Source organism: Callionymus lyra, chromosome 2, assembly GCF_982586985.1.
Source record: "Callionymus lyra chromosome 2, fCalLyr1.hap1.1, whole genome shotgun sequence".
NCBI classification, from domain to species: Eukaryota; Metazoa; Chordata; class Actinopteri; order Syngnathiformes; family Callionymidae; genus Callionymus; species Callionymus lyra.
The window spans coordinates 20,554,267-20,582,242 of NC_141819.1; the positions used below are offsets into that span (position 1 = coordinate 20,554,267).

The 27,976-nt window shown below is 39.0% G+C and overlaps 1 protein-coding gene across 1 annotated transcript in view; it reads right to left on the reverse strand.

The window, feature by feature from the left end:
• crhr1 (corticotropin releasing hormone receptor 1) overlaps window positions 1–27,976 on the reverse strand; it is an 84,739-nt gene that overhangs the window by 50,557 nt on the left and 6,206 nt on the right. The window contains exons 2-4 of the mRNA XM_087784027.1: window positions 24,313–24,400; window positions 22,400–22,459; window positions 18,656–18,781 (exon numbers count right to left, since the gene is read on the reverse strand). Coding sequence (XP_087640153.1) covers window positions 18,656–18,781; window positions 22,400–22,459; window positions 24,313–24,400 — 274 coding nt within the window. The remainder of the gene's footprint in view (window positions 1–18,655; window positions 18,782–22,399; window positions 22,460–24,312; window positions 24,401–27,976) is intronic.

The window sequence follows — 27,976 nt, forward strand, 5'->3', positions numbered from 1 at the left end:
CTTATCTCGCGGCTGAGGCGGGCGATTAAAAAGTCGATGTGTCTCCACCTCCTTTCTCAGATAATAACATGCATTTCATACTATGAAGCTTCTTTTTTTTCCCCATGAATCCTGTGTGTCTAAAAAAACATTCCCACACTTTCCTGGACTGTTTGTCCAGACAAAGCGGGAAAGTGACTTTACAGTTGTGAACCCCGGAATCATCTCCCCTCGGATCCGAGAACAACCACTTCCTCTTCTGCCGCTCTTAAGTGCTCGCCGTTGTCTCGCCGCCGTGCCCTTGAGCCACTTCACACCGTCCATGGTCCACTGACATCAGCGGCAGTGGCCCTTTCTGGTCCTGCTCGAGTGGACACGGCTACCATTAGCAGACTCGGAGGTCTTAAGGCTGTTTGCCTCTGAAAGGTCCAGAAATGAAGTCATGCTGTGCTGGTTCGCTCTTGGTTCTAATGACGCTTCCAGAGATACTTTGTTTATTTTCTTTCAAGATAGTTATTTTAACTTATTTTCCTGGAGGGACTCTGGTTTAATCTGTAGGTGTGAGTCTGTGATTGTCTCTATGTGCCTGGTGATAGGCTGTTCAGGGTGTCCCCTGCCTCTTACCCTAAGCAGCTGGGACAGACTTTGATTCCCTACATGTTTTATAAATGAACTGGCCATTTGTAACAGTTTATTAACTAGATATTATAGAATACTGAAGTGAAACTGCAGTATATTCACTCTTCACTCACCAACAGTTTATCCATGAATGAAAATAAAGGCAGCTCTTTCAGATTAAGATAAGCTAGTTTTGATATTGGTAGCATCTATTTAGAAGATCAGAGTCGAAGTGTTTGGTCATTAAAATCATTAAAGTTATGTACTAGTCTTTAAGTGATATTTCTTCATATATATGTAAGCATTTGAGTGAATTTGTGATGAGTTATTGAGTGGTTTTGCACAGTAAGTAATAATTGAGAAGATCTACCACATATTGGAAATATAACTTCATTTTAAAGGGCAACTAATGTGTTTATTTAATTTGTACAAAACTGTCTTTAAATTAAATTATTTACTTAAAGATACTTAGATTCAATTTGGTTCACTAAAACCACCTTCATAATGGACTCCACTCTCATAACCTCTTGTTCGCCGAGATCTCCGTCAGGACACTACTTTATCGATTAATAACTTCAAAACATTGTCATGATGAGAGACTTACTCACATGTGTCCAATGTTGAAGTCGTCCTCTCCAAGATGCAAAGTCAGCTCTTTAAGTTCATTCTTTTAAGGTATACCATAACTGTTATCTGGAAATTCAGCTATAGATTTTCCACCCTGACTTTAAAAAGAGAAACTGTTTTAGGAGGGCCGCAGTCAATAGGAAAACCTAGTTGCGAGCGGCATAATAGCATCATTTGGGACCCCGTTTCAAGAGATTTGTATGTGGGGGTTCACACCAAAAACCAAATGTTGAAGGCTATACACGTTGCAGCACCTGTTGTGTTGGTATTAGCTTCATTCCGACATCATAACAAGGATTTTTTTACCCTCCATGTTAAATACTCCCTCTTTACATCTGTTACAGTGTAGTCCTGGTTCTGATTGGCTAAGAGATGAAGCTGGTGAACACTTTGACCCTGACCTTTGACACCTGCTCTCTCTTATCCCGTGTTGTTGCATTGACTTTACATATTTGTTGTGAACCCCTCTCGCCATGTCGACACAACTTTAGATTTCAAAGCTGTGAAAGATCGTCATAGATCCGACATCTGGATTCATTCACAGTCTTTCAAACATACTCATTCATGGTTTGAATAATTCCTCTGAGAGCACCAGATCTACTCCCTCGCCGTCCGAACCAAAACGTGTGTGTTGGCTTCGAAACATATGACGGATATTTTCCTGAATATTGAAAACCTTGAGCAAAGAGGCAGCTTGTTATCTCCACCAGCACATTCTCTTTCAACTCTTTTAACTCGCTCCGCGTCTTCAACGATGTCACTGGTCTCAGCTCGTCTCCACATTGCAGTGGTTAAGGCTTCGTCGACCTCATGTCGCGTCTTCCCTCTCCTCCTCCAGTCGAGCACAGAATTGACCATCATTCTTCTCCTTGCATCCATTACTTCACCTGGACATACATCTTTAAACTGCTGCACATTAACCCTTCGGCACTCTCGTGTCTTCTCCCGCCATCGCACTCTTTAATCCAACGCCATCAGTGGGCTCTATGGTCAGGTGACTGTGAGCTTCTAAAGTAGCACTTAAATCAAATGTGTAACACGCGGGCAGACGGAACCCACACAGGAGTTATGAGGCTCTTTAAAGGCATCGAGTAAGTGGAAGCAAATATACGATGAAAATCATACGAGCTGAGACATGTAGAGCCAGGAACAATGCTGGGTTCACTACAAACCTGGCCAGACACCACAAATTCTGTAGTGTCCCAAAAACTAGACATCCCGCAATGCCTGATGATTGAGCCCCCAACAGTAAAGCCTTCCATGATTGACATCTTCCTATAAAAGATCAGACATTTCAAGAACGAATGTCCCCAGAAATGTTGCAGAAGGAGGACGTCTAATGACAGATGTGGAAATACAAACATGTTTGTGCTACACAGAGAAAAGTGACAGGTGTTTAATCTGTTTGACTTTTAAATGGTGAGGGAGTATAATTGGAATTCTCCAAGCTTAGATAACGGACTATAAGCCGCTACCTTTTCCCAACGCACATTTATAGATTATAGGGACAGCCACCAGGGGTCCCTCTAGCAGTAAACGAAACGGCGTGACTGACATGAGGAAAGATTATGCACCGAAAAAGACATACACTCCCTCATCATGGGAAACACACAGAGAAATGCGTAAGTGAAGCACAGCTCTGGTCGGCGAGCCTTATAACCAGATGCTTGATGTGTGGCTCAAAAGAGGCGACTGCAGTGACGCACAGTGTGTCCAAGAAGCCTCTGTCTGTGATGAAATGTCTGTATGACAGTAAATCTCCACTACCTATTATTGATGGTGTGACTCATGCATTTAGTAACAAAGTCATTTGATAAGAGATTGAATTCTGACCTCACTACTGGTTATTTATAACAATGAAAAACTGTGGCGTATATTGCACGTGCGCTTAATAGTCCGGAAGTTACGGTAACCCCTCAACAACCATAGAAATGCAATTGTCTCTGCTTCAAAGAACTGTCAGCTAGAGATGGTTAGCTTTACTTGGTAATATTATGGCACTGGTCGTAACCAACCGATAAAAGTGACGCTATTTGTTAAATCATCCAAAATGAATTATTTTTAAATTCGATTTATTCCTGAATCAGAGATTTGCTACACCCACTTATTTCTCAGCAGTTTTAACACGCTATCCAATGACGTGCATGGAGGTTCCAGGCTGGCACTGACTCAGACCTTTTTTTTTACTGTTCATTTGAACCACATTTGGTAATACTTTATATCCCATAATCAATCCGATGAAATATATGTACTAAAGATGTACTTTCTTTCTTTTTTAGACAAGTGAGGCACGATCTCCACTCCCATGACAGTGACTCACACAAATGAACGGAAAAAAATGTTTTTTTTAAAATGTTTTCCAATGTTTAGGCACCGTTTCTGGCACCAATGTATGCTTAAACCTCACCAATACCCATCCCTGCCTCTAAACATTGAATAAATATTTATTGAGTCGTGTGTTTTCATTCATGGACTCTGTGTTTGAATTTGACATGACTGTGCCAAACACTGGAGAGAGCAACAGAAGAAGTCATAGTTGTAGATGTTCTCTAGTTTGTAAGCCAACCTGCTGCCACTTTGTTTCCTTGTTTGAAGCGGGTTCTTTGTAAACACAACAAAGTTTATTATTTTGCCGCCATCAGCACGTTATGCTAGGATGAGATTAGAGTGGTCCCCGCTGAGAGGGAAGAGAGCGATGTTGTTTTTGGCAGAGCCGTGTGAGTCCCACACTTGGATCAACCACGACTCATTAGAAATCCCTTCAGCTGCTTCTGATTTGAGGAGAAAATTCCCTAAATTCACTGGTTTCTGTTCCTGATTAGTTACTCATTATCCAAAGCCAAGACTGTTGTTTGTGTTGCATCAGATATTTATTCACTTACAGCGTCGGCTTTACTGCTCCTGCTTTCACTGCAAGATTTTTTATTTTTTTATCATGCGGGTAAAAGTAGCGTTTCCACGTTAATGGACTAGAAAATGAAGAATTACAACAAAGAGGTCCTCAAAGGTTTAGGAACTTGCAGTTTCACCACCACTGATGAGTAGGAGGAAAACAAGGCTGAAGTGCAAAGTGTTTTTGTTCTGTAATGTGTGGTCTCTTTTGTAGAACAGCAGACAACCGTCACACACATGTTTGTTTTTTTACCATTTATATTCACACAATGGTTTTGTGTGTTGAACCAGTTTATTATCATGAGCTGTATTTTTTAATGTATATTTTAATTTAAAATTATGAAAAACTAGTTGAGATCTAACAAGAATTATGAAAACACATCTTGGATCTGTTAATAAACCATGACTAAGTCATCTCTTATTGTATTGAAAAAAGAGTGGAGCTCTTCAAGGGTGTCCATGATTCAGCACGACGCCACCATGCAGAGCTTTGTTTGGTACATTTACGCACAAAAAGATTAAAAGCTGTTGAAAAAACCTTTAAAGAAGCTACTATGAAAAATATATAAATATAACTGGCAGAGATCACGTATGCAGTTTAGAGAAATAAAGAGAGAAAGTCTCCGAAGAAAGAAAAACAGAATAACATTGTCAGTAATATATTTTATATATTATATATTTGACTTATAACATTAGAATCAGCACATTTACTTAAATGAGTGTTATATGTAAAAAGGATCTGTGAGAAAACAGTTCTCCAATGTTTTCTTCTATTATACAAGATCAAAAAAGAAACAAATGATAAACAATACAATATAACTAATGGACAACAACATGAACAACAACCAAAACACTAACAAAAACAATATCAACAAAAATGAAGTCAGTTTAACATTAACTAAATATGAAGGCAATATTTTGTGAAAATAAGAATGACATAAATCAAAGGTTTGTCTTTTCAATTGAGGTTGGGCTCCTTCTTTAGTCTAAAATCTTGTTTTATTACAGCAGAAAATAGTGTACGACTGAATGTAAACCACAAGGACATATAAACCAACATCAGCTGACAAGATAAGATTGAAATAACAAAACTAATATTAAGCTAATTTCTTTCAAGAGTTTCTTTATTTTTAAATATTTAAAAATTATATATATACATTTAATATATATATATATTTTTACTATGTCACAGTCTTAATCTTTCATCAATAATAATGGCGAAGTGAACATAAAAATGCCAGTAGTTGAAAATAATCAGCAGTTTAAGCTCAACTCAACACATCAAATCCAGTTATTAATCCGATTTCAGTTGATATTCCGAGCCTCGCTGTGACAAACTGCGGCACACACGTGCAGAAGTGTAATTTTTGTAATTGATTTAAACGTTGTTGTCTCCGTTAAATGATGCTGAAGTGTAGATGAGCTTCGATGAGTCAAGAAAGAAGAATGACCCGCAGGACATGCTCGTGTCTTGGTGTCTGCACTGAAGCGTCCGAGATTGATCTTTAACCAGGACGTATTCATCAACGACGCAGAAATGACCTCAGCATTGACGTGTTGTGGAGATGAAAGAACAATGGTGGCAAGCACACGATAAACACAAGGACATTTATCCGCCTCCAGTCACATGTTCTGAAAATAAAGCTGCCTTCTTATCAGTAAGGAAGAAAAGAGAAGTGACATTATCAACACCAGACCTGAGACTCTGCCTAATCGGCAGCTGATTAAAGCTCCTCTCCCACACCTCGCTTTTTCTCTGGAAGCAGATCACTTAGCAGTGGAGTTAAGGAGGAAACTCATTACTGCTGCACTCGCATCCCTGCACTCCTTGTTGTTGGCTCAGATCTGCCCAAACAAGATCATCATTGACTGACACCTTGAGATTATTGTGGGTCGGCCAGGTGTTTTCTTTAAGCTACACTCTCGTCAAAGGTCACATCTAAAGTGTGGACAGATGATGAGCAACAAGTCAAGACACTGACCTCATCGCAGATCACAAGTGTCAAAAATCAAACTGAATCAGTCATTGTATGTGGCCCAACATATAGTGGGCTCAAAGCAAAGTAGATTCATGTTCATGTTAAAATGGCGAGATATGAAGATCCCAGTGTCGATTGACAAACACAGAGTTAAAAGCCCTCGAAGAATATAACATAATATCACAATCAGACTCATACTTTCTGTTACCACCCGTTTGATGAATAAAGGATTTTGGCCCCTTGTGTGTTGAGTTTGTCACCACGGGTTTATAAGGCTAGCCAAGGTTCTACAACAAAGGCAGTGCATTATACCACCCCCCAAAGTTTAACTTCCCAAAGTGGACCATGTGTAGCCACTTTGTATCTTTTCCACTTGAGCTCAGTGTGAAACGGTTAAACCGGCTGTGTTGGAAGTGTTGGATTGTTTTGTGTTCTGAAGGTTCCTGTTGTGATAATTGACATTCGTACGGTGGCCCTGAAGGCAAACGGCAATATGAAAAAAAAACAAAAAACAAAGTTCAATTACAGAAGAAAGTGAAAACACAAACGGGAAATCGCATCAAAACCTAGCGTGTGCCTACCTGTGGATATTTGACTGGTGGAATCGATGCTCTGCGGGATATAATAACATATCATGAAATAATAATCAGTATCATTGTGACTGAATCCTGCTTTAGTTGTTTTGTTATTCAAAAAACAGCGAAAACAAACAAGAATGATTTATTATTTACTTGCTTAAATAAGAGACTTCTATAATCCAAATATGTTCTGAAGAAAAGGGAATACTGGAGGTCTTAATCTGGGTCAGTTAAGATGATAAAATACATACAATGTCATCCTTGCAAAGAATACTTATGGAACAGAATTGACAAACAAAAAAATAAACAAAATAGGAAAAGGAAATTGGTAAAAATAAAACGGAGGATTAATGGATGAATGCTGGTGAAAATGTGGAGAAATTCATTTTAAAGTAATACAATTCTGCGAGAAAGTATATTAGAAAATAGTGAAAATACTGGGTTACCATTTTCCATGTACGTTCAAAAACAAGTATCTCTGTAACTTCTAATACCAAAGGAAGAAACATGTATAGTACAACATTTTGTTTGTGGCTTGAATAAAACTATTAACAAGAATTGGTATAAGGAGGAAACAACATTCAAAGAATGGATGAATCTTATCTTCAGAATTTACTGAATGAAATGGTTCATCCACATTGTAAAACTGAAGGGAGAAAAATAAAGTAAGAAATGGAAAAAATGGAAAAGGATTTACATTTATAAACGACAAATGAAGACTAAATGATTATTTGAACCATTTCTCTGACTCTATTAAAGGTATTAAATATATTTTGTAGGAAACATCAATCCAACCTCTTCTATGATTTGTGCATTCATTTTTATTTATTTATTTTTAGTTTGTTGTTGTTGTTGTTGTTTAAATTAACTGTTATTTGTGTGTTGGTTTAACAAGAAAACTAAATAAAAAAATAAGTTAAAAAAAAAGAAAAGAAATACATCTAAACGTCACACAAGATTTGTTTGAAAGGATCACATAAGTGTCGATGCTTTTTCATGAGAAAGTTCGTAATATTCTGTTTACTGTAGATATCGATGCTTTTACTTTGAAATTCTGAATGCGATGAGTGTGATATCACTGTCCACATTTTAGCCTGACTCGTTCTCCCTTTTTCAAACTTGGCCCACTTTGAAAATAGTTTGGACATCCCTGGTCCACAAGCCTCGGGACGCCTGAAGACACCAGCATCTTGGCCTAATTTAAGAATCCTGTTGTATTGTTTGAAGTGTGGATACAACTAACACACTCCATCACAATCATTGGCTTGTGTTTCTATGAGGTTATGATGTCCCTGTAGCACCTACCAAGTGTGTTCCTGCCAAAAATCCATCCCACTCATGCTTTCTCGTCAGAATGTTAAATCCTATTTCCAATAAACAACTTTCTCTCTCTGCGTTTGCTCCCTGACATCTAATAAAAGCACTTAAAACAGAGAAGACCAGTTGTAAAAGAAAAACAAAATTCCTGTCCTCCTGACCTGATTTGGTTCTGCTCTCAAGTGCTGTCCGACCAATACACCAGAGAGAAAATACATTTTTTGCTTCTGTCTTTGTGCTACAGACAATGTTCTGAACATTTCATTCACAAATCATCAAGCATTCAAGCAACACTTTTCACTCGAACGACTTAAAACACAAATCTGTTTTTCTTTTACTTCTGGAGGAAATCAAATCACTCCGGTCTGACCTTCAAACCACTTCGGCAACTTTTATTCATCTTCTTTCTGCTCCTGTTATCTAACCTAAAACCTTGTTTTCTTCTCCACACACTTTTACTTCTGTCTTCCTTTGAACCTGATGTTGATGCATTGATTATGACAATCAAATACAATTCTTTAAAATAAAAACACTCATCTTACCTTCCCCTCCCCGCAAATATTATAATAATAATATTCTATTAACAAGACTTATAATACTCCATCCATCCATCCTATCCCAGTTTCTTATGGCGAGAGGCGGGGACACCCTGGACAGGACACACAAAGACTAACAATCATTCACACACACCAATACCTAAGGACAGTTTATCCAAAGATAGAGATAAAGATTAAAGATTAAGAGCATGTCCCCGAAACTACCCCTACCCCTTGTTCTTTACCCTTACCCCTACGTTAGGTGTGTGTCTGTGAGACGGAGGTGTGTCCCAATTGTCCATATGACAAAGGGGTAGGGGTAAGACAAGGGCTAGATAGCCCTTGAAAATGAGGGAGGTCTGAGGCACACTTGAAACAGAGGGGTTTGATGGATTTACCGAGCAAATCTGCGACCACCGTGAAGTAGTAAAGAGAATAAGTGGTCCTGGATAATAGTAACCAGAAATAAAAAGTGTGTTGTTCACACACCAGTACAGATGGCGTGGTAATGGTTCATCTACTCTTGTGTCTGCCTTATTTACAGCAAGTCAGGTCGACAGCTCTCGTGTACGGACTTCAGTAGGATCTGAATATTCATCTGCTTAATGCAGTGAAGTGGAAACAGAAACAAACGGCTCCATGTATCCATGAGATACCCTAAGACATATTTATGACAAGAAGTCCTCTCGGTTGATTCATCTGTTTGCAAGCATTGAACCAGTTTTTAGGTTCAAGACAGGTGGGGGGCAGCAGGGAACACTGTCTTTTCTTTTACCTCCATTTCCATGCTTGACTGCCTTCAGGTGTTCTTTGGAGTTAAAAATAAAAAATAACCTCACAGTGTTTTCTTTTCTTAACTTGTTTGTTCAGTTTGGTTTCATTCCTTAAATGATCTGCGAAATTAAATTTATTTATAGAATGTGCCATAGTCATTCCTACGTTATTAAACACAACACCCTCGCAGGCGATGCAGTGAAAGTTTTTCTTTCTTTTTAACAGTGAGGTTTTTTTTCCCCTCGTCTATTCCAGAACTGAGTGCTTTTCTTTTTCCCACTTCTAATTAAGGAAACCGTGTCCGAATGTTGTGTTAGGAACGTTTCTTTTTTGATGGGAAATGAATGAAAACAAGCAGAGATGCTGGCTGTGAAGATGACTCATTGGATTTCATAAGATTTTATCACCATGAACCTATTTGCAAATTTGAGTCATCTGATCATAACAGTGTTATTAGTGAGCTTTTTTTGTTATTATATAAGCTCTGTTTCTTATCTCTTGCTTACATTGTCATGATCGATTTGTGTTTGGAAAGATCAACTTTACAAATAATATTGAATATTCCAAAAGTCGCAGTGTGATGATTTGAAAAATAAGACCAGACTTATAAGGCCGCACCAATAAGCACTGTGTCATTGTTCATTTCTTTACAATGTCAAACACATTGATGTAAGAACTGTAAGCGCATTATGATATTAAGAATAAGAAAACCTCTGGATTAAACACCACTTACATGACCAAGCATAAAGAAGACAAAAGAGAGTTGCAGCTCTTTCTCAAAAGTAACCTTTTATGAGCAAAAAAATCAATGTTAAGTAAGATTGAGTTCAGCCAAATGTCACCGTCTCGCTGGACCCTCGAGATTAGTAAGTGCTTGTCCAAGTGCTGAAGCAATTAACTAGTATTCCCAACATGTCAAGAAACTTGGTCTTTCCCTAATCACTTGACTTGAGCTCCACCGTCATGCTGACTGAATAACTAAAGTAGGTTGACTTAGCGTTGAATGATTTTTCGAGTGTGTATATGTGTGTTTCATTGCACTTTTGTGTCATCCTGTGACATCAGAGTCATCACAAAATAGTTTATTCAAGCATATAAATATATCTCAAAAGGTGCCTGGAATGCAATCAGGACTATGTGAACACTGCAATTAACTTGTGCGTGTGTTATTAGTGTGTCTCAGACATTGACATTCTTGTATGTTGTGTTACCATTTGTGTGTGTCACATACGCACAAAGGTTTTATATATAAGCAGCATATAAGCATCAGTAACTTTTACATCCAGTTACTTACATAACACTACTACACTAATACACTACTAATAAGGGCCAGGTTTCCCAGACTCCATCGTTAAAAAAGGCTCTTTAAATGGGTTGGGCTAAGAAGGTGAGCTAAGATACAGGTGTTACCCAGAAATGTCTTAAAGGCATTCTTACGAGAACCTTACGATGAAGCCCAAGAAGCTTCTTAAGAAGCACATCCTTGGAGCTGTCCGCCCCGGTGGTGCTGAAACAGAATCAATCGATGCCAGTCAAATTCATCGCCCACATCTTTTTCAGAGCATAAGTCACACAGAATTTGTCAACGCTTTCATATAGAGTAGCAGGTGAAGCCTCTCAAGTTCAATCTCCTCTTCAACCACTGCCAACTGTTTGAGAAGGTCAGCCAATCAAAGCCTGGGATGACTTGCATGATATCCCTTAAGTGTTGCCTTTGTATGATCGGCTTCTACGAGTACATTTCGGTGAGATTCTGTCTGACTTATTACACATGCAAGTATTAACATGCAATACTAACTAAATTAATACATGCAGATGTGTGAGTGGAAATAATAAACGTGTAATTCGACTAAACTTTTCTTCATCGAGTCTTGATTTATTATCTTCAAAAGTGGAGGATACAAATTTCACTGACGTATTTTGGTGGTTGCGAAGGCTGTTCAGAGTGACTCATCTCTATCTTACACTTCTTAGTAAAAGATCTTCTTAGGCTAAGAACGACTCTGGCAAAGACATCCATCTCACAGCGTTCTCTTAAGAAGATCAGAGCACTAAAGAGAAAACATTTCCCTAAGATGCATCATAAGTTTTTTATACTTTTCACCACTACATGATATGGATTCAATAATTAATTTTCCTGTTCATCTTTTATAAATGTTATGCTTTGAGACTTGTAGAGACGTTACGTTATTGGCTATGGATCCTTGATTTCCCAGTTTTTGTACTGATAGTCACTGTAGCATGGCGTATTGTTAGCTTCAAGAATAGAATAACAAACATAGATGGTCATAGAATAACAAGTTAATGATAATGGGTTCATTGAAATCAGTGGACTGTATTTAGGTGAAGTTCATTTTGCGCGTTAATTGTCATAACTTCAGAGTGTTTGTGGCTAATTGACACGTCTCAATTACGATGTCACAAATAATGACGGCGATAAAGTGAGACAGGACTAATGACAGTGTTCGGCAGAAATGTGCAGCGAGGATTGTCGTTGAGCAGGAATCGAATGAGACAATTATCTCCACAACACGCAAAAGTATGCCGTGAGTCACGCATGAACATCTTCTATCGTCTCTAATTTGTTCCCTTACAAAATAAAATGACCCGAGAAGAGTTAATGACACAGAGGTGTTAATAGAAAAAATGTGTTGATCATCATCCTCCAGTGACCTGGATTATATGAAGCATCAAATATTGAATCATTCTTAAGTATCTGGAGAAGCTGTTGTTAATGCCATTTATCTTGAGTCACAGCTTGTTTGGAAGAAAGTAAACATCTTTCTGCCTCTTTTCATGTCAGTGCAGCTGATGGCAATTTTTTTTTAAGAGATTAGGTTAATCCTGTAGGGAAGCCTTGCAGTGTCAAATTACTGGTGAAAGCAAAATGAATCATGGCAAACTCACTCTCTCAGGAGCATGACTGTCCTCTCGAGAATTCAGGACTTTTAATTACCAACAAATACACTCATTTTTTTCTGGCCAAATTAGCCTAATTGTGTTTACTGTGGGTCCCTGGGTGCTGATAGCTCCGGTGCTGCTGCGTCCTAAACAGATACAGATCCATCTGATTAAAATCTTTGCATTAGGAGTCTGACTGCTGGTTCAATATTTTACCTGACAAAGACAAATTAAAGCAGTCTTCAGGCTTTACGTTTGTGCATCTAATCTTGCCCTGTGGGACTGTAGTTTCTACCTTTAAACTTTCTTCACTCTACTTCTCTTTTCTTTACCTTGAAGCTGAACATTTCGTAATCACAACTCATTTATAATGTCACGCTCCATCTAAAAATTCAAGTTTTTATTATCTTTAGTGTCTCTGTTTTATTTCGAATTGATTTCACATTTTATGCATTAGTTTTTTTTGTTTTCAACTTTTGTAAAATTGTTGTCAGTGAGCTTTATGTCATACTGTATTAAAAGTCTATGAAAGAGCCTCTGAAAATGGTGAATATTTGCAAAACATTAACAGATCAAGGGATATTTAAAAATCTATATTTATCTTTAAATTATGCTGAAATAATTATTTTAAGTGTGCAGGAGTTTAAATATTGCATAATAGAAATACATTTTGTCTCGCATATTTATTTAATAACTCATTATCATTCTCTTCTCTAAATAGGTTTTAATGAAAACAATCGGTGACACCCGTCCATCAAACTCCACAAAGAAAGAAGCCGAGTTCACTTCAATTATACAGAACCACTTAACAGAGCTTGTTGTGGGTCAACTTCTGACAGATCAGAAGTTCCTGAGAAACTCCAGAATAATACCTTAATGTTCCATTTTGACTTGCATCTAATCCCCATTTCTCTTTAAAACTGCAACAATAAATTATATTATACTAATGTTTTTCTTTTCCTTCACAGGATTTAAAACAATGCCAGCTTTTTTTTTAAAGTAGAATAAAATAAACTAGCGTGATTACATTTTTATGTTTCCTCCGTATCAGCATGTAAGCCTCCAGACGATAGAATAATTCATTAAAAATACACACAAAAAATTGAATAATTTATAATTTGAGAGATGCCACACGACCACTGTACAGACAGCCATGCAATAATTATAATATGTTCCCTGAAACCATGAAGTGGTAGAAATGTTCGCATCCATATATATATGAATCTGTATTGCCTTTAGTCAACGTTTTTTTTTTACACACTATAATAAATATAAACTATCCAAGGAATAATTATCACTTTAAAAAATCTAGCTCTTGAATAGTTAAAATAAATAAATAATATTTATATATATATATATATATATATATATCACAATTAAGAGAGTGTGGTGGAAGTGAATGAGTGATTAGAAATGTAATTATAACTAGATTCAATCATAATTATAATTATACTACTAAGTCAATCTTATAATTGTCTAATAATTGGGATCAAAAGCTAGAAAACATTGCGTTCATAGAGATCATGAGGTTCTTCTTGGCACTATCAAATCAGTGCAGAAATATTAGATCAAATATTACACAACAAGTTAATAAATGTCTCCAAATGAATGTATTTGCAGGATCAAAACCCCAAAACATTTTTGTTTTGATGAATGTTTATTCCCCTGTGACTAAAAGCCTTTCAACTTATCTGACTCAGAGATCTATTATTGATCCACCTCCACTAGAGTAAGTTAAATACAGTCCAGGACCCCGAGGCACCAAGATCTTTAGCACCGATGACCTCCACATAAGCCTTTATGTGGGAAAACCCACATCATGAAAAATACAGGCATATAAATTGTAGTAGCTCTTTATGGCTGGCATGACGGGCCTCAGTGTGAATAAATCATTCATAACTACATACCGGGGCATATATATATACATCCCGACATACAACACTTACAATGTGCGCTGTAAGAACAGTCGTTGAAGTCGACTCTTTGAGACAACGGAGGTCAGGGAGAAACGTTGTAGATGGAATTTATCCATGTTACATCACTAATGTTCCACTAGCTGGGCTAGTATTTGGTTAGTTTAGATCTATACTTCAAGGTTAAAGCAGGTTTCTAAATATAACATAATGTGCATGCCTTTGTGGAAGCAAGTAAGTTGTGATATTGAGTCGTATAAACAGCAGTCCAAGGGTGGATCCATGAGGCACTCCACTTTCAGTGGCAGGCGTTTGAAACTGACCTTGTAGGCACAATTTATTTTCGTCATAAAATCTACATGATGGTGTTTTTGTCAGGTGGGCAACTGTTCCATACAGTCAATGAAAACATCTGAAAGGGAAGTTGGTCATCCAGCTAAGTTCAGCTACGTCGAGCATGCAGTCCTCTCTTCAAAGTGCACCTTCTTGGCTTCCAACTATTATGCAGCCCCTGATCGAAGGTATGCTGCATCACCTCTACAAACCAGAATTTGGTGGCAACATACAGAGTTTTAACTTCCTGTCTGCAATGTTTCCCAAAGATATTTTTAAAACACTTTCATCTGAAACCGTAAACGGTGTCAATCAATGTGAATAGAGAGATAAATTGTACATTATATACCTAAAATAGTGTCGCAGAAGCTGCTCCACAGCAGCTGCTGGAACACTTCTTATACAGAAGGTGATGACTTCAGCAGTAACCAGGGAAAGACAAGGCCCCGGGGACTGTGGTTGGAAAACCCAGAGTCTGCTGGTTGATTCTTCTCTTGCATTGTTCCACATTTGTCTTGTCCCATGAATGACGCGAGTTCAGTTTAAACACAATAGAGCTGCGTGCGCTTCAGTAGAGAGTCGAGCTTGAACTGATCCGTGAACACCTCAGGTTGTGGTCTGGTGTCGGAGGCGGGTCCATATGTGACATGAACAATTGGACCTGCCGGGTTGGTTGACGTCGATTCAGGCGACACACACGTGTAATCGGCGTGAACAAACGGCAAACAGAACAAACGCTCTGTGACAATCCGGAATGAACTCAGTGAAGCGAACGATTGCCGTTTCTAGCTAGCATTTGGTCCAAATATGAGAGTCGTTCTGGCTCGTCCTCATGAATTCCCAGTTCAAACAAAGCCCATATGGGATTAATTTCTGGCTCCAGATTGCTTCTGTCTATAGGTGGCCTGTGGTGGACAGCGACAGCTATGAGAAGAATAAAAACAAGTGAATAAATATTTATGCTTGTTCTTCCTGTCAGGTATGTTCGCACAAGTGAAGCGGGTCGAGCCAGAACCCCCACTCCGACTCTATATGACAACTCGATAGATATAAATCCCAAGATGGCTGGGAGTCAACTCCCTCTCAACCCCCCGCACCCACCCCGTCACATCATCTAATAGAAGCGACCGCCGCACATCTCTGGCCCCTGGCTGTGTGATTCGAGGATGTTCCGGCTCCTCGGTCGGTTGGGTTTGTTACCTGCCTCGCTCCGTCTTCACTCCTCTACTGTAGGACTCCGTGTCCCACCATCTGTCACTGCGGCGCTCTTGTGCTGCGTCCAGGTCAGCGCCGGTCGTAATGTTTAAATGAACGCTTGACTTAAACATGAGCGATAAATAATTGACGTCAGGGTTTCAGTTGTTTGTCAACGACCATCTGAAACCCCCCAAAGAATTCCACTGCTATGTTCAAACACAACATGTTATAGCGGAATGTGTTGTGTATTTGTGTGAGTGAATTTGATACTTGGAATTATATAATTTATGCCATTTCCTCTATAATAGAATTGAGTGTTGCATGTGTGTGTCGCTGTATGATCATCTGCATAGTCCTATCTATTCTGTTGAAGTTAATACATTTACGTTGTATAAATGCATAAAATAAACAATTCATGATGTTTTAAATCTTCTGTTAATGCGTTTGTTTTTATTTCGCATTTCCTTTAGGTGCCCTCTATTGTTCACTACACTGAGGTAAGCTTGTGTTGACGGCTAAACATCTTATGATTTATAATACTATTTGTATATCCGTCTGCTTATTTCTTGTCTTTTTTAGATTCTTTCCCCATCTTTTCCCCCTTGTCTGATAATGCCTTTTGTTGTTCTGTTACAATGTAAAAAAAAAAGTTATTTCCTTTTTGTCAAATTATTGTCTTAACCATTGTGTTGCAACACAAAGGGGTACCAGAAACACATTTGTTTTCTGGCCTCCGGGTCACCTTGACCCAAAGGCAAAACAAGGGTTAACAGATAAAATGAAATTGAATTGAATATGTATTTATAGTTACAATTCAACTTAAAAAACAAACAACAAACTAAATGTATTCCTCCTGTGCCATGCTTTCAGCCCATTCCAGAAATAATGGAGTACCACCAAAATTGAACCATCTTGTCCGGGTTCTGCAAAAGCTCCTGAGCATTTCAATGAAATCCCTTCAGAGTTTTGAGTGATTGACTAACAGACGGATACACCTTAACTTCCTTGGCAGAGGTTATTATTGACTCACATCAAAGTCTCTGAGTAGTTTTAGTTTCTGTCGAGGTTGTGAGTGGTTTATTGGTATCCATAGCTAATCATGTTGTTGTGGTATTTGTATTTGTACTTATTGTATGTGTCATTAATCTAGTTACTGTTTAGTTTTGAAATAAGTAGTCGTTGTAGTTGCTCCCAGTGGTTTCTCTGCTGCTTGTATTCAAAGTTACAGTAACTTCAGCTGCATCTGTAGAAGCTGAAATGTCTGTAGTTCTCACAGTGATTGTAGATGTTCGATGTCATTATTATGTCTCATAATATTAGATTTACCGATTTAAGTTGCAGTTGCACCTTAAGGTGCTTTAGTGAAACTACTTATCCAGTCGTATTTGTGATGTGCGCACAGTTAATGTATTGTATTCTCACTATTGTGGTTTTTGTCGTCATATTTGCTCCATTTAAATATCTGTATTTCTAAAGTAGATTGTATGATTATGTTTTTTGCTGTTACTGCGTAATTATCAACCATATTGTTTTAACATTCCTACAAATATGTGAGGACTGAATTTGAATTATCGAGGTAGAAAAGAAGTAATACTGCTTCATACTTTCATCTACATCTTCTTTATCACTTTCTTTACGCGGAATCCCTCTTTACTACTACGTTTGCCTTCCTGGCATCCCTGAGGGATCAATATAGTCTTCTGTTAATATTTAATGTTCATTTTACTTTATTTCTCCAAGGATCAAAACCCTGCGCCTCGGCAGAACTTCTAAGCCCCTAAACATCTTTCATAAGAATATGATCACAGTTTCTGTTTAAGATCAGAGGCAGAAATTTGTCAGGTTCTGTGTTGTTGACTAATAAGAAACAGAGTCAGATGCCGGATCCCAAGCCAAAGTGAAATGCTGCATGTTGTTACACACATTAGGAAACAAATTCCTCCGTTAATGATGTTTCAAACTCAGATCTTCCAATTGTTCCCTCGGAGTTAAAGTCCAAACATGGATGGAAAACTTCAATACATGTTATCCATGACTTTCACACTTGAACCAATGTCCTGAGAATGTTCCAAAAAACAACAGCAGGGAAGAAGCTCTAACAATCCTCAAGATATTTTCATCTGTAGATTTAATTTGTCTTCATGCTTTTACTCACACATGTTTTCTCCATCTATCAATGTTTGCTGTCGTCATTCAGCTGAACAGGTTCTTAAAAGCAGAATCACACTGTTTTCATTTTAAAAGTGTGAAGGATAAGAAGAAAAAAATATATTATATAAATGATTATGATCTTTTGTTGATTGTGTGAGTTCAAAACATGATAAAAGTGTCTTTATTCAGCAATTGTTGTCATTTATAAGCTTTTCAAAACTTCAATATAAAACTTTCTAATATAATGAAAACTTGTTCGAAAAAAAAACTCAATAATTTCCAGAGATTATGAGATTATCTTATTATCCTCAATTTTATCTTAAAAATGTTGTTCTTGGTTCCAACTTTTCCTAAAACAATGACAAATCACGCCTTCCTATCCGATAAGCTGAGCGTTAACACATACAAAACACCTTCCGAGAAGAAAACTGCACCATGACCTCCAACCATTTGCTTCGATGTCCCTGAAGGTCATCTTCAAGGTCGACTAGATGTTGTACTCAGAGAAACGCTGGTTTTAATCACTACATGTTCGACTAATGGAACAGATTCAATTGTTTCCATCTCTAATAGTCTAAGACTGGGCCGGTCACAGATTAATGAGCTGATATTGTTTCATCTCTCATGTTCCTCCCGACACACCCAAGCGTCTTTCATCCAGCTGCCTCCTCCTCGGCTGATGTCCTACTTCCTGTACTCACTTTTTTTCACGCTTCTCTCTAATTTGTATTCTCATGCTAATTTCTAACCACACGATTATGTAAACAGGAAGCGCTCTGGGGGGCGTAGTGAGGAGGTGCTGGTGGTTCCATTGTGTATGACCCCTACGTATCTGCAGGCACGTGTGCGCGTTGACTTACTGGTGGTGTTGTATCTGACGCCGTAGAACATCTCCGGACAGGGTCGTGACACCAGTTGACCCGCTCCGCTCCTGGGCCAGCAGGTGCCGATGCCATCGATGGAGGTGTCGCAGTACGGACCCGACCCTGCGGCGTGAGGATATAATTGTCACTCGCACATTCCTGGCATGCTTCAGTTCCACATACAACCACAAAAGACATTCCGAACGACGCTCTAATCCGCTTTGGCAGTAAACTCTGGACCATCTAGTCTCTTGTGATCGAAAGAGAACTTTCGGAGCTGGAAACTCTTCTGAAGTCACTTCATAAATCTTTGTTTAATCCAAACAAATTTAGAAGAAGCAATGGAGATGAACAACAACACGAGTCGTCTCTTCTTAACCCTACATCTGCTGTTTCCAAGCTATGTTGGGTTGTAAAGAATCCACCCACTGGATTGGATGGCTGCCAACAGATCTGATCAAACTCGACAATACTACAGATTGCTCTGTCGAAGCATCAAGAGGCAGACAATTGTGGCTGACGGTCTTCAAGGGGGAGTTTGAGAGGAGCTTTTAGTGAGTGGAAACCTTGTCACTTACGATTGATTTTCAGGATAAAATACACTGAATAACGTATTAAAAGGACAACTACTGCTCTTGAACTACTTTTGAACAGTTAGTCCCCACCATTCCAATTATACTCAATTTATTGCACTGTTTATTTTGTAGTGTATGTTTTGTATATATTGCTTATATGTATATTTATTTTTATTTTGTTAAAACCATTTCCGGAATGTCCACAGCAACAAAAAGATTCTATGTATGTGTACTGGCAAAAAAAGCTGTTCTTGAATCTTGAATCTTGAATCTTACTCACATGTTTCAATTGTTTAAGTCTTCCTCTCCAAGATGCAGTAAGTCTCTCATCATGACCATGTTTTAAAGTTATAAAGTTCTCCCCCTGTTTAAAATCTCGGCGAACGAGAGGTTACGAGAGTGGAGTCCATTCTGATGTAATAATTGCTTCACCCCTCCTCCAGCCAGCTGTAATCACGCCCCGCTTTGTTTATACAACAAGTCTTTGGAGGTTGATAATTACGGGATTAATGACACGTGGTGACAAATCTTGATGCTTGACCAATCACAGCAGAGTGAGTGTGGTTCGAGTAAACATGATATCATCTTCAGTAGCACTTCTAATGTGAATTTTTGTACAAACAGACACTGATGAGTCTAATAGAGGTCAAAGATCAATTTAAGACACACTAACACAACACATAGTTAGTTTGTTTAAATAAATTTGACAAGTTTTACTTCTGTCATTTCTTTTCCTCTATGCTTTATAATGCAACGTATCCAGAACCACATGAAGTACTATGACCTGTGAATGATCCTGTGAACACCAACAGTGAAGTCTGGTGTTTTTGGGAAACACAGCCTCCTTCTTTTTGACAGTTTCGGCTTTTTCTGTGTTTGAACTTCTGTCAGTTTACCTGAACTTCTCACCACATTGGACTAGATGTGCCGTAGAGAGTCTGACATCCAACACCTCTCTCGTTTAATCCACCTCCCCTCGTCCTGTCCGAACAGTTACCCATCAATCCGCATCGTTCTTCCACGACAGCTGTCTTTTAGTTATTTACAGCACTTTGAATGTTGTTTGTGTGTCTCTGCCGGTGCACTTGCAAGTGTCACTGTGTGAACCCTAAATTATTTGCGTGTGTTTGAGCAACTGTTCCAGGTATATTTTCCATTCGGGATTGAAAAATGAGTCTTTAGACACTTTTATATTCCAGTTTAAGGAACGGATCTTATCTCCTTGCAAAATGTTTTATAGACCTAGAGAATGATCATCTGTCTTCGCAGTAGAGACACAGGAGAATAATAATAATAATGGAACAACTATTTATTCTCAGATTATTTTCTTAGCTGGCTTGTGTTTTTTATATGTGTATATACAGTGGGGAGAACAAGTATTTTAGTTAATATTTGGTGCAGAAACCTTTCTTTGCGATTACAGAGAGCAGAAGTTTCCTGTAGTTCTCGGCCAGGTTTGCACACACTGTAGCAGATCTTCTCAGATCCCTCAGGTTTTGGAGATGCCACTGGCAATATTGACTTTCAGTTCCCCTCCAAAAAACTTCTATTGGGTTTCGTTGGGGACTGCCTCGGCCACTCCAGAACCTGGAAATGCCTCTAAATTGTCCAGAGTGTGTTTTGAGTCATTGTCATGCTGGAAGACCCAAATACAACCAATCAATTCTCCTCCTGAGGAAAGGGCTCAATATAAGATATATAATCCCATCTATCCTGCCCCCAATATGATACAGTTGCTCTGTCCTCTGATGATTCCACCTCCATGTTCAGACTAAAAAGCTCTATTTCTATCTCTTCAGAGCACATGACCTTGGCTGTGTAGTTCTAGATTGATCCATCGCCTTCTCCATGATCGTTGATGTTCCACGAAGTGAGATTCTTGCACTCGATTTTCTATCATTTCATAATAATTGCCCCAACGAACAAAATGTCGACAATATTACATAGTGCTCCGACCTTGACCATGGTGGAGGTTAGAGTCTCTGTGATTGAGTGTTTTGACAGGTGTCTTTCATAACAAGTTGAAACAGGTGTATTTAGTGCAGGTAATAAATGGAGAACATGAGGCTTATTGAAGAACTGGGATTAAATAAGAATTCAAAGGTTTCGCGGGACACATTAAATTATTTAAGCGGGGCCAGATTTGGCTCCAGGGTCTGAGTTTGACACTTGACTTGACACCAAATGATTGGCAGGTGTGAGTAAGTGTCTGTCTATATGTGTCCTGGGAGGGACGGGCAACATGTCCAGGCTCTGTTTCTCGCCTCTCGTTAAAGTGATGATTCACCAAAAAAAATAAAATTTCACTCATTTTCTACTCACCCTCATGTCGACTAAAGGCTGGGATTATTTTCAAAGAAATCTGTACTTTTCTAGAGATATAGGCAAAAATGTATTTTCATGGAATGGAGCTCAAAAAACTCCAAAAAGACATCCAAAAAACATCCAAATACCTCCATGGTGCTCGTCTGTAATGTTCCTCTAGTTGTCACACCACGATAAAACAGATTTTTCCGTAAAAACCTCAACAAGTTTAATCTTGAGCAGAAGCTTAAAGGCTAACATGCTACAACAATGGCAAACACTAAATATTGCGAGGGACTCCAGAGTACTGTCTCCACTGGAAGCGTGTGTTTTTGGAAGGCATCTTTAGCTCCAGTGGCTGAATTAAATCGACTAGTTTTTTGCATATAACTCTGAACAGCTCCCTTTGAAAATAATCCCATTCCTTAGTCGACATGAGGATGAGTAGAAAATAAGTGAAATTTTAGTTTTGGGTGAACTATCACTATAAACGCTGTTTGGTTTATGAGGTTGGTTTGGTTCATTTCAAAACTAACGTTAAATAACGTTAGTATATAAACATATATGCTGTAAAAATAAACATCCATTTTATATCTTGAGAGCTCTTTTTTTTCATGTTGCCAGTGAGGATGTTTTAGCTCGTCCATAAACACGAGCAGAACCAAGCTGACCTCGTGGACCTGCGCCTCCGAACAGATGGCTGCTTAAGACTTGGCTCGCCAGGCAGGAGGTTGTGGTTCAGAGAGAGATGGGTTGCATAGATGTAACAGGTTAGAGAGCTTTGAGGTCTGTTGTGCTTCAGGAAATCACGTCCGAAACATTTGATAATAGCGGAGAGAGAAGCAAATGGAGTGGAACTCACCGCTCCACTGGGCCGAGGCGTTGATCTGGCTCTGGTTCCACGTGGCCAGCAGGGTCTGGACTGTAAGCAGAGGCAGAAGCTCATCAATCAGCTCACCTGAGTCCCTTGTTTGCACACTTACCAGGACACGACACAAACTCATTAGGCACAGATTAGCAGCTGAGGAGGGCGAGAGTTAAAGGTCAACAGTAAACCTTCCTGACAGACCCTCCCCCGGGCAATCGCTGGGAATATGAGTCCCGACAAGCCCCCGGGTCAACTGATTATTTCTATATCAACGCAGGAACATTGAGATGTGGAAACTGAGGTCACAGCTGAGATTTTTTTTTTTTTTTTCCTGGTCTCTCTCGATGATTTGAAGGGATTTCATTCATTAAAGTTTGATTTAATTCAGTAACATAATACATCTCTGACACCTCTTTATTTGCGTGGCAATAACACGAACCATAAGTTGTCAGTCTGTTCCTCATTCACAAACCCTGAGGAAGCCGCTTTATTTGTCGTCAAATGTGAGAGTGATTCTGTCTGAATGTAGCCTAGAGGGAACCGGAATTAAACCAAATCACTTCATTTAAGGAGGTTATCACACTATGCCTTCAGGCTTCTGTCGGATTTTAAAAATCTATGAACACAAATAAACTGGACTTTAAGGAGGAGGATTTTGTCCCGGACTTCTGTGGCAGAAGGTGTGATATTTTGCCTGAGGCAACTCGGCGCTAAAGCGCACGAAACAACATGACAAAGAAAATGAGCATGTTGTCTTCTTTGATGCAGAAAGTTTAATATGTAAAAGGCTGTGACACCGAAAGAAAAATGTTGCTTGGATGATGATGATGATAAATGAATATTTGTAGATAAATATTATAAAATATATATTAGATAAATGGTTACATAAATATCTAGTAAACATCAACAAGTGATTTCTTTACTTTATAGGGAAGATCTTTCAGAAAAAAAAACAAGCTCATATTTTGACATATAAAGGCATTAAACAAGGATAATTTGAGCAGTGAAGTTGCAGCCAAAATCAAAATCATCAGACACGCATTCCAATGTCATTGGCAGGAGAAGGACGATCAATAAGTGATGATGAAAACATCAAGCTGCACATTTTTTTTAAAAATATTTTAAATAGAGACATTCATTTATCTGACTTGGTTGCTGTAAATCTGAGTTGTACATTTTAATCTGGGTCCTATAACCTGCTGCGTTGTCACCAACGATCAATATGAGTCTTCATTGACGACCATGAAGTAGAGATCCGTACACGAAACGACAGGCGATAATCGATAATCAATTTTCATCAGTAACATTCCAGCTTCACGTTAAGGACAGCAATCAAAGAAGTAAAACTATTCTGTAGAAGAACGAACGTTGGAGCGAAAGACAGACGAAACCTTGGAAGACTCGAACACCAACAATGTCTCCTGCGGGTTGTTTGATTGGAATTTCAACAGCTTTAATCACTAATAATTATCAGCAATCAAGGCAAATCATTAATTATCACTTTGCTTAATTACAAGAAACTTCTGACTTCTGGAGAAATATTTTTTTATGGTTGTTGTTTTCTCGGTTTTGTTTGAAATACTATTTCAATTTTTTTGATTGAGCAAGAGACATTCATGGATAAGTGACCTCGTCCCCCCCATGATTCCTGTTTGCCTGTTTCCGACTGATCCCTGTTTTCTTGACTGTCAAGGTTTCATTGAACCTGTTACAGATGACGGAGGTCACTATTCCGCTCCAATACCACTAGATAAGATGAACTGACATATAATTGTGTCGATTTTTTCGATCTGTTTTCTGAAACCTGTGTGTGTGGGTGTGTGTGTGTGTGTGTGTGTGTGTGTGTGTGTGTGTGTGTGTGTGTGTGTGTGTGTGTGTGCATGCGAGTGTGTGTGTGGTGGACTTACGTGACACATTCCCCGAGAGCATCATCAGAGCTTCACATGTCAAGTCAGCGAGCGAGGCGGCCGGCAGGAGGCTTATGATGGAACACACCTGAGAACAGAGAGAGGTCACGACAGGTCAGCGCTGATTAACGACTCACGCTCCAGCGTACACGACCGTCAATACATCCCAACGTCCATGTAATGACCTTTTTTAATTCTTTCAACGCTCACAGCGATGAAAGAGGTATCATACTGGAGATTAAAGTTAAATATATTTCTTACCTATCAGAGGTGAAATGGATTATGGTCTCTCCAAAAAAAATGTATTGAACGGTCCAATTCTCTCCTTAAAACTACCTTATATTAAACCAGCTCTTTCTGAGAAGTAGGTCGAAGCTCGTCTCTGTCATTAACACTTCATTTGTTATGTACAATTGTTTGTATAACTTCCCTGTTCATGGTAAAACACTTGAGCCTACATTATAGATACATCATAGACGTAGATAGTTAACTTGTTTAAGACTTTCTGCAAATAAATGATCTAATAATAATAATAATAATCTAAAAATCAACGAGCGATGAGACACAAGGGTCAGGCTGGACATGTCGCATCACACCTGCCAATCATTTTGAGCAGGGGTCCCCAACCCTTTTTGTACCGTGGACAGGTTAAATGTCAGGATTATATTCACGGACTGACGCTCAGATTGACAAAATACAACAGCATGATCTGCAAAGAAACTAAAGTTTTAGACTAAACTAAAGTTAAGTGCATGAAAACTAACGCTCTTGACTGGTTACAAGATGTTTGTGTGTTTGCATAGTACGTATATTTGATTGTATGCCGACGATGGTGTTCTGTATGTTCCTGTATGCCGTCACACACTCACAGGAAATGACTTGACAGCTTCTTCTTCTACTACTTTTATAACACTGAGTGCAACCAGCTGTTGGAACCCTACCGTCGACACTTGAGAGCGCTTCTCTGTCAATCGAAACAAGAAATTAAGTTGTGTTTCATTGTGTTATTACTGTTGATGTGTGGTTTTTGTGGTAAAATGAGTGATTTATTGAAACATTTACGCCGGTATCTGCTCTAGTTCTAGACGAAGCTTCAACGTCACTAAGATGATGACCATTGAGGGTGGAAAGTGTCCATTGATCCACACTCAATTCTCTGATTGTTTGAGTGCGAGTATTGAGTGCACAGTACGCACTATGTTATCGAACACTGCTCAGTGTGAATGCACTTGTGTATTCAAAATATTAAAGACTTTGTGCCAATGTGTGAGTTTGTGTTTATCATTATTCATATGGAATGAGGATTTTGAAAGTTTTGTTCCTAGAGTTTGTCTTTTACTAATTTGTCTTAGTCAAAAGTCACATGATAATGTAATTTCATAGAAAATCTGTTCTTTTTAGGCAGTCATTTTGATTAGAAATGTTTTGTTACTCTTTCTGTGTGGTCCGGTAACAAAGTGGTCCCTGGGGTTTTAGAGCAAAAGTGCCAACACTTTGGGGTCAAATCTGGTTCGCCCAAATTATTTCATGTGGCCCGTTAAACCTTTGAATTCTCATTTAATACCATTCATTTTTAAAAATCAGATAATAATGGGAGGAAGTTAGTCCGAGCTTCTGGAAGCAAAATGTGTAATAATTTGTGACTATATTATCTTTTTAAATAAATTCTTCTTCTCTTCACATGTTTATTACAACACGCAACTTTATTTTAAAGTTCAGCTCCTTGACTGATGCAGTTTGACGCTTCTGTAAGATGATTGGCGGTTCTCAGATTTCAACACGAGCTGGATGTAAACCCAGTCATGTGGTAGGAGAGTCTGTGAAAGCAGCGGGGAAGTGTTGGGGTAGGAAGCATCCACAGCTCCAGATCTATGGGAATAATGGAGAGGTTTTGGAAACTAAAGAATAAAGTGACTGAATGAATATTTCTGGATATTTTCAGGATAACTTTTGCTCTTTAAAGATGGATCTGTTCACCTCCAACTTTCAGACAACAGACGCGGTACAGGACGTGGCTGTGCAGCTGAAAAGAACACAACACTCTCGCAGTGACTAAACGTCCGACTTGTCATGTCTGCAGCCGTGAAAGTGTCTCTGACTCAAACCTGTGTTCAGCTGCTCCTGTAAAAAGAATCGACTTCGATTGAATTCACGGTCATCTGTGTCGCATGTTTCTCTCAAAGTTCAGCCCAGATGAATCGTCTTCTGGACTTGACTGATCGGTGGAAATTTAACCAGCGAGCGAGAAGAAGAAGAAGAAAAAAATGAAGTGTGATGAGCGAACAGAAGCGTGAGCAGAGAGCCGCGATAATGACTCAACATACATGATGTAAAAATCACAGTTTCTCGCCCTCCTGCTGCCTCCTCATGTGAAGCCTCCTTCATACTTGGGGGAATCGGAGTGAAAGACTCAGTGCCCTTGAGCAGCTGCATCTACGAAGGATCCCCATCCAATGCTGCTAATTCGGATACTTTGTTATCACACAACGACGCTTTCATGTTTACAGATGCAGCGATTCAGCCGAGTAGAAAGCAAAGGAGTCTTGAATGGATGTGATTTTCACTTATATACTTCTGCCTGCATCCTCAGTCTCATTTGCATGTGTGTGTGTGTGTGTGTGTGTGTGTTTGACTTGAATAATACACGCAATCGTTCAACTTCAGCTGGCAGCTGTGTGTGTGTGTGCAGCTTCTGGGTTCCACGTGACAAAAACACTATGGCATGTGTTGTAGTTTGTTTCCTTTTCCTCATGGCGCAACAGACGCACACATGGTTCTGGAGATAAACACAACCGTTCGGGTCCAAAACTCTTGGAACATCCGAGCAGAGCACCGTTGTTCCAGCACCTCGCACGTGCTTCGGCTTCTGGGATGTTTCCACGGATAAATGTATAGGTTCACCACGTGTGTCGGGAGCCAGTGTGGCCGTCCGGAGGGTACGCCGCTCTCCTCTGGGTACTCCAGCTGTGATAATCATGCCACGTTGAGCGCATGAAGATGTAAGCGCTACTAGACTTCAAACATTTTATGCAAGGATCATTTACAATAGGTCCAGGCCAATTATAAATGTCGCTCCCAACATGGACTCGAGCGACTCTGAAACTGGTTTTGATTCTTAAAAAGGTTTTTGTTCATTTAACAACCAACAAACATGCACTACATGTCTATCTTATTGTGAATCCACATGAAAGGCAGTAAAAAGGGACCTTTCATCTTCATTTGAATCCACTTTACATCAAATAGGAGCGACAACAAACGTCCTATCATGGATTTGGAATAAGCAGAAAGAAGATTTCATCTAAAAAATAATTGCTTCCCAAAAAGATGTCAACTTGTTTATTATTGACTCATTTGCATCTGCAGACGAGTGAATGAAACCCTGAACCGGAGGCCAGTCTTTCTCAGGGCACACAAAGACAAATATTCATTCAATTTCCCCAAGTCCCCAATCAACCTCTGTATGACTTTGGACTGTGGGAGGAAGCTGCAGTGCTCAGAGTAAATATACAATCTCCACACAAAAAGGTCACAAGTTGCCTTCATCCCAACCTTCTTGCTGGAGGCAGTGTCGCTAACCACTGCGCCAGACGGGTGTCATGTCAGTACTTTTAAACAGTGTCTGTGTTTAAGTGTTGTTTAATGAATGAAAACAACATTTGCTCAT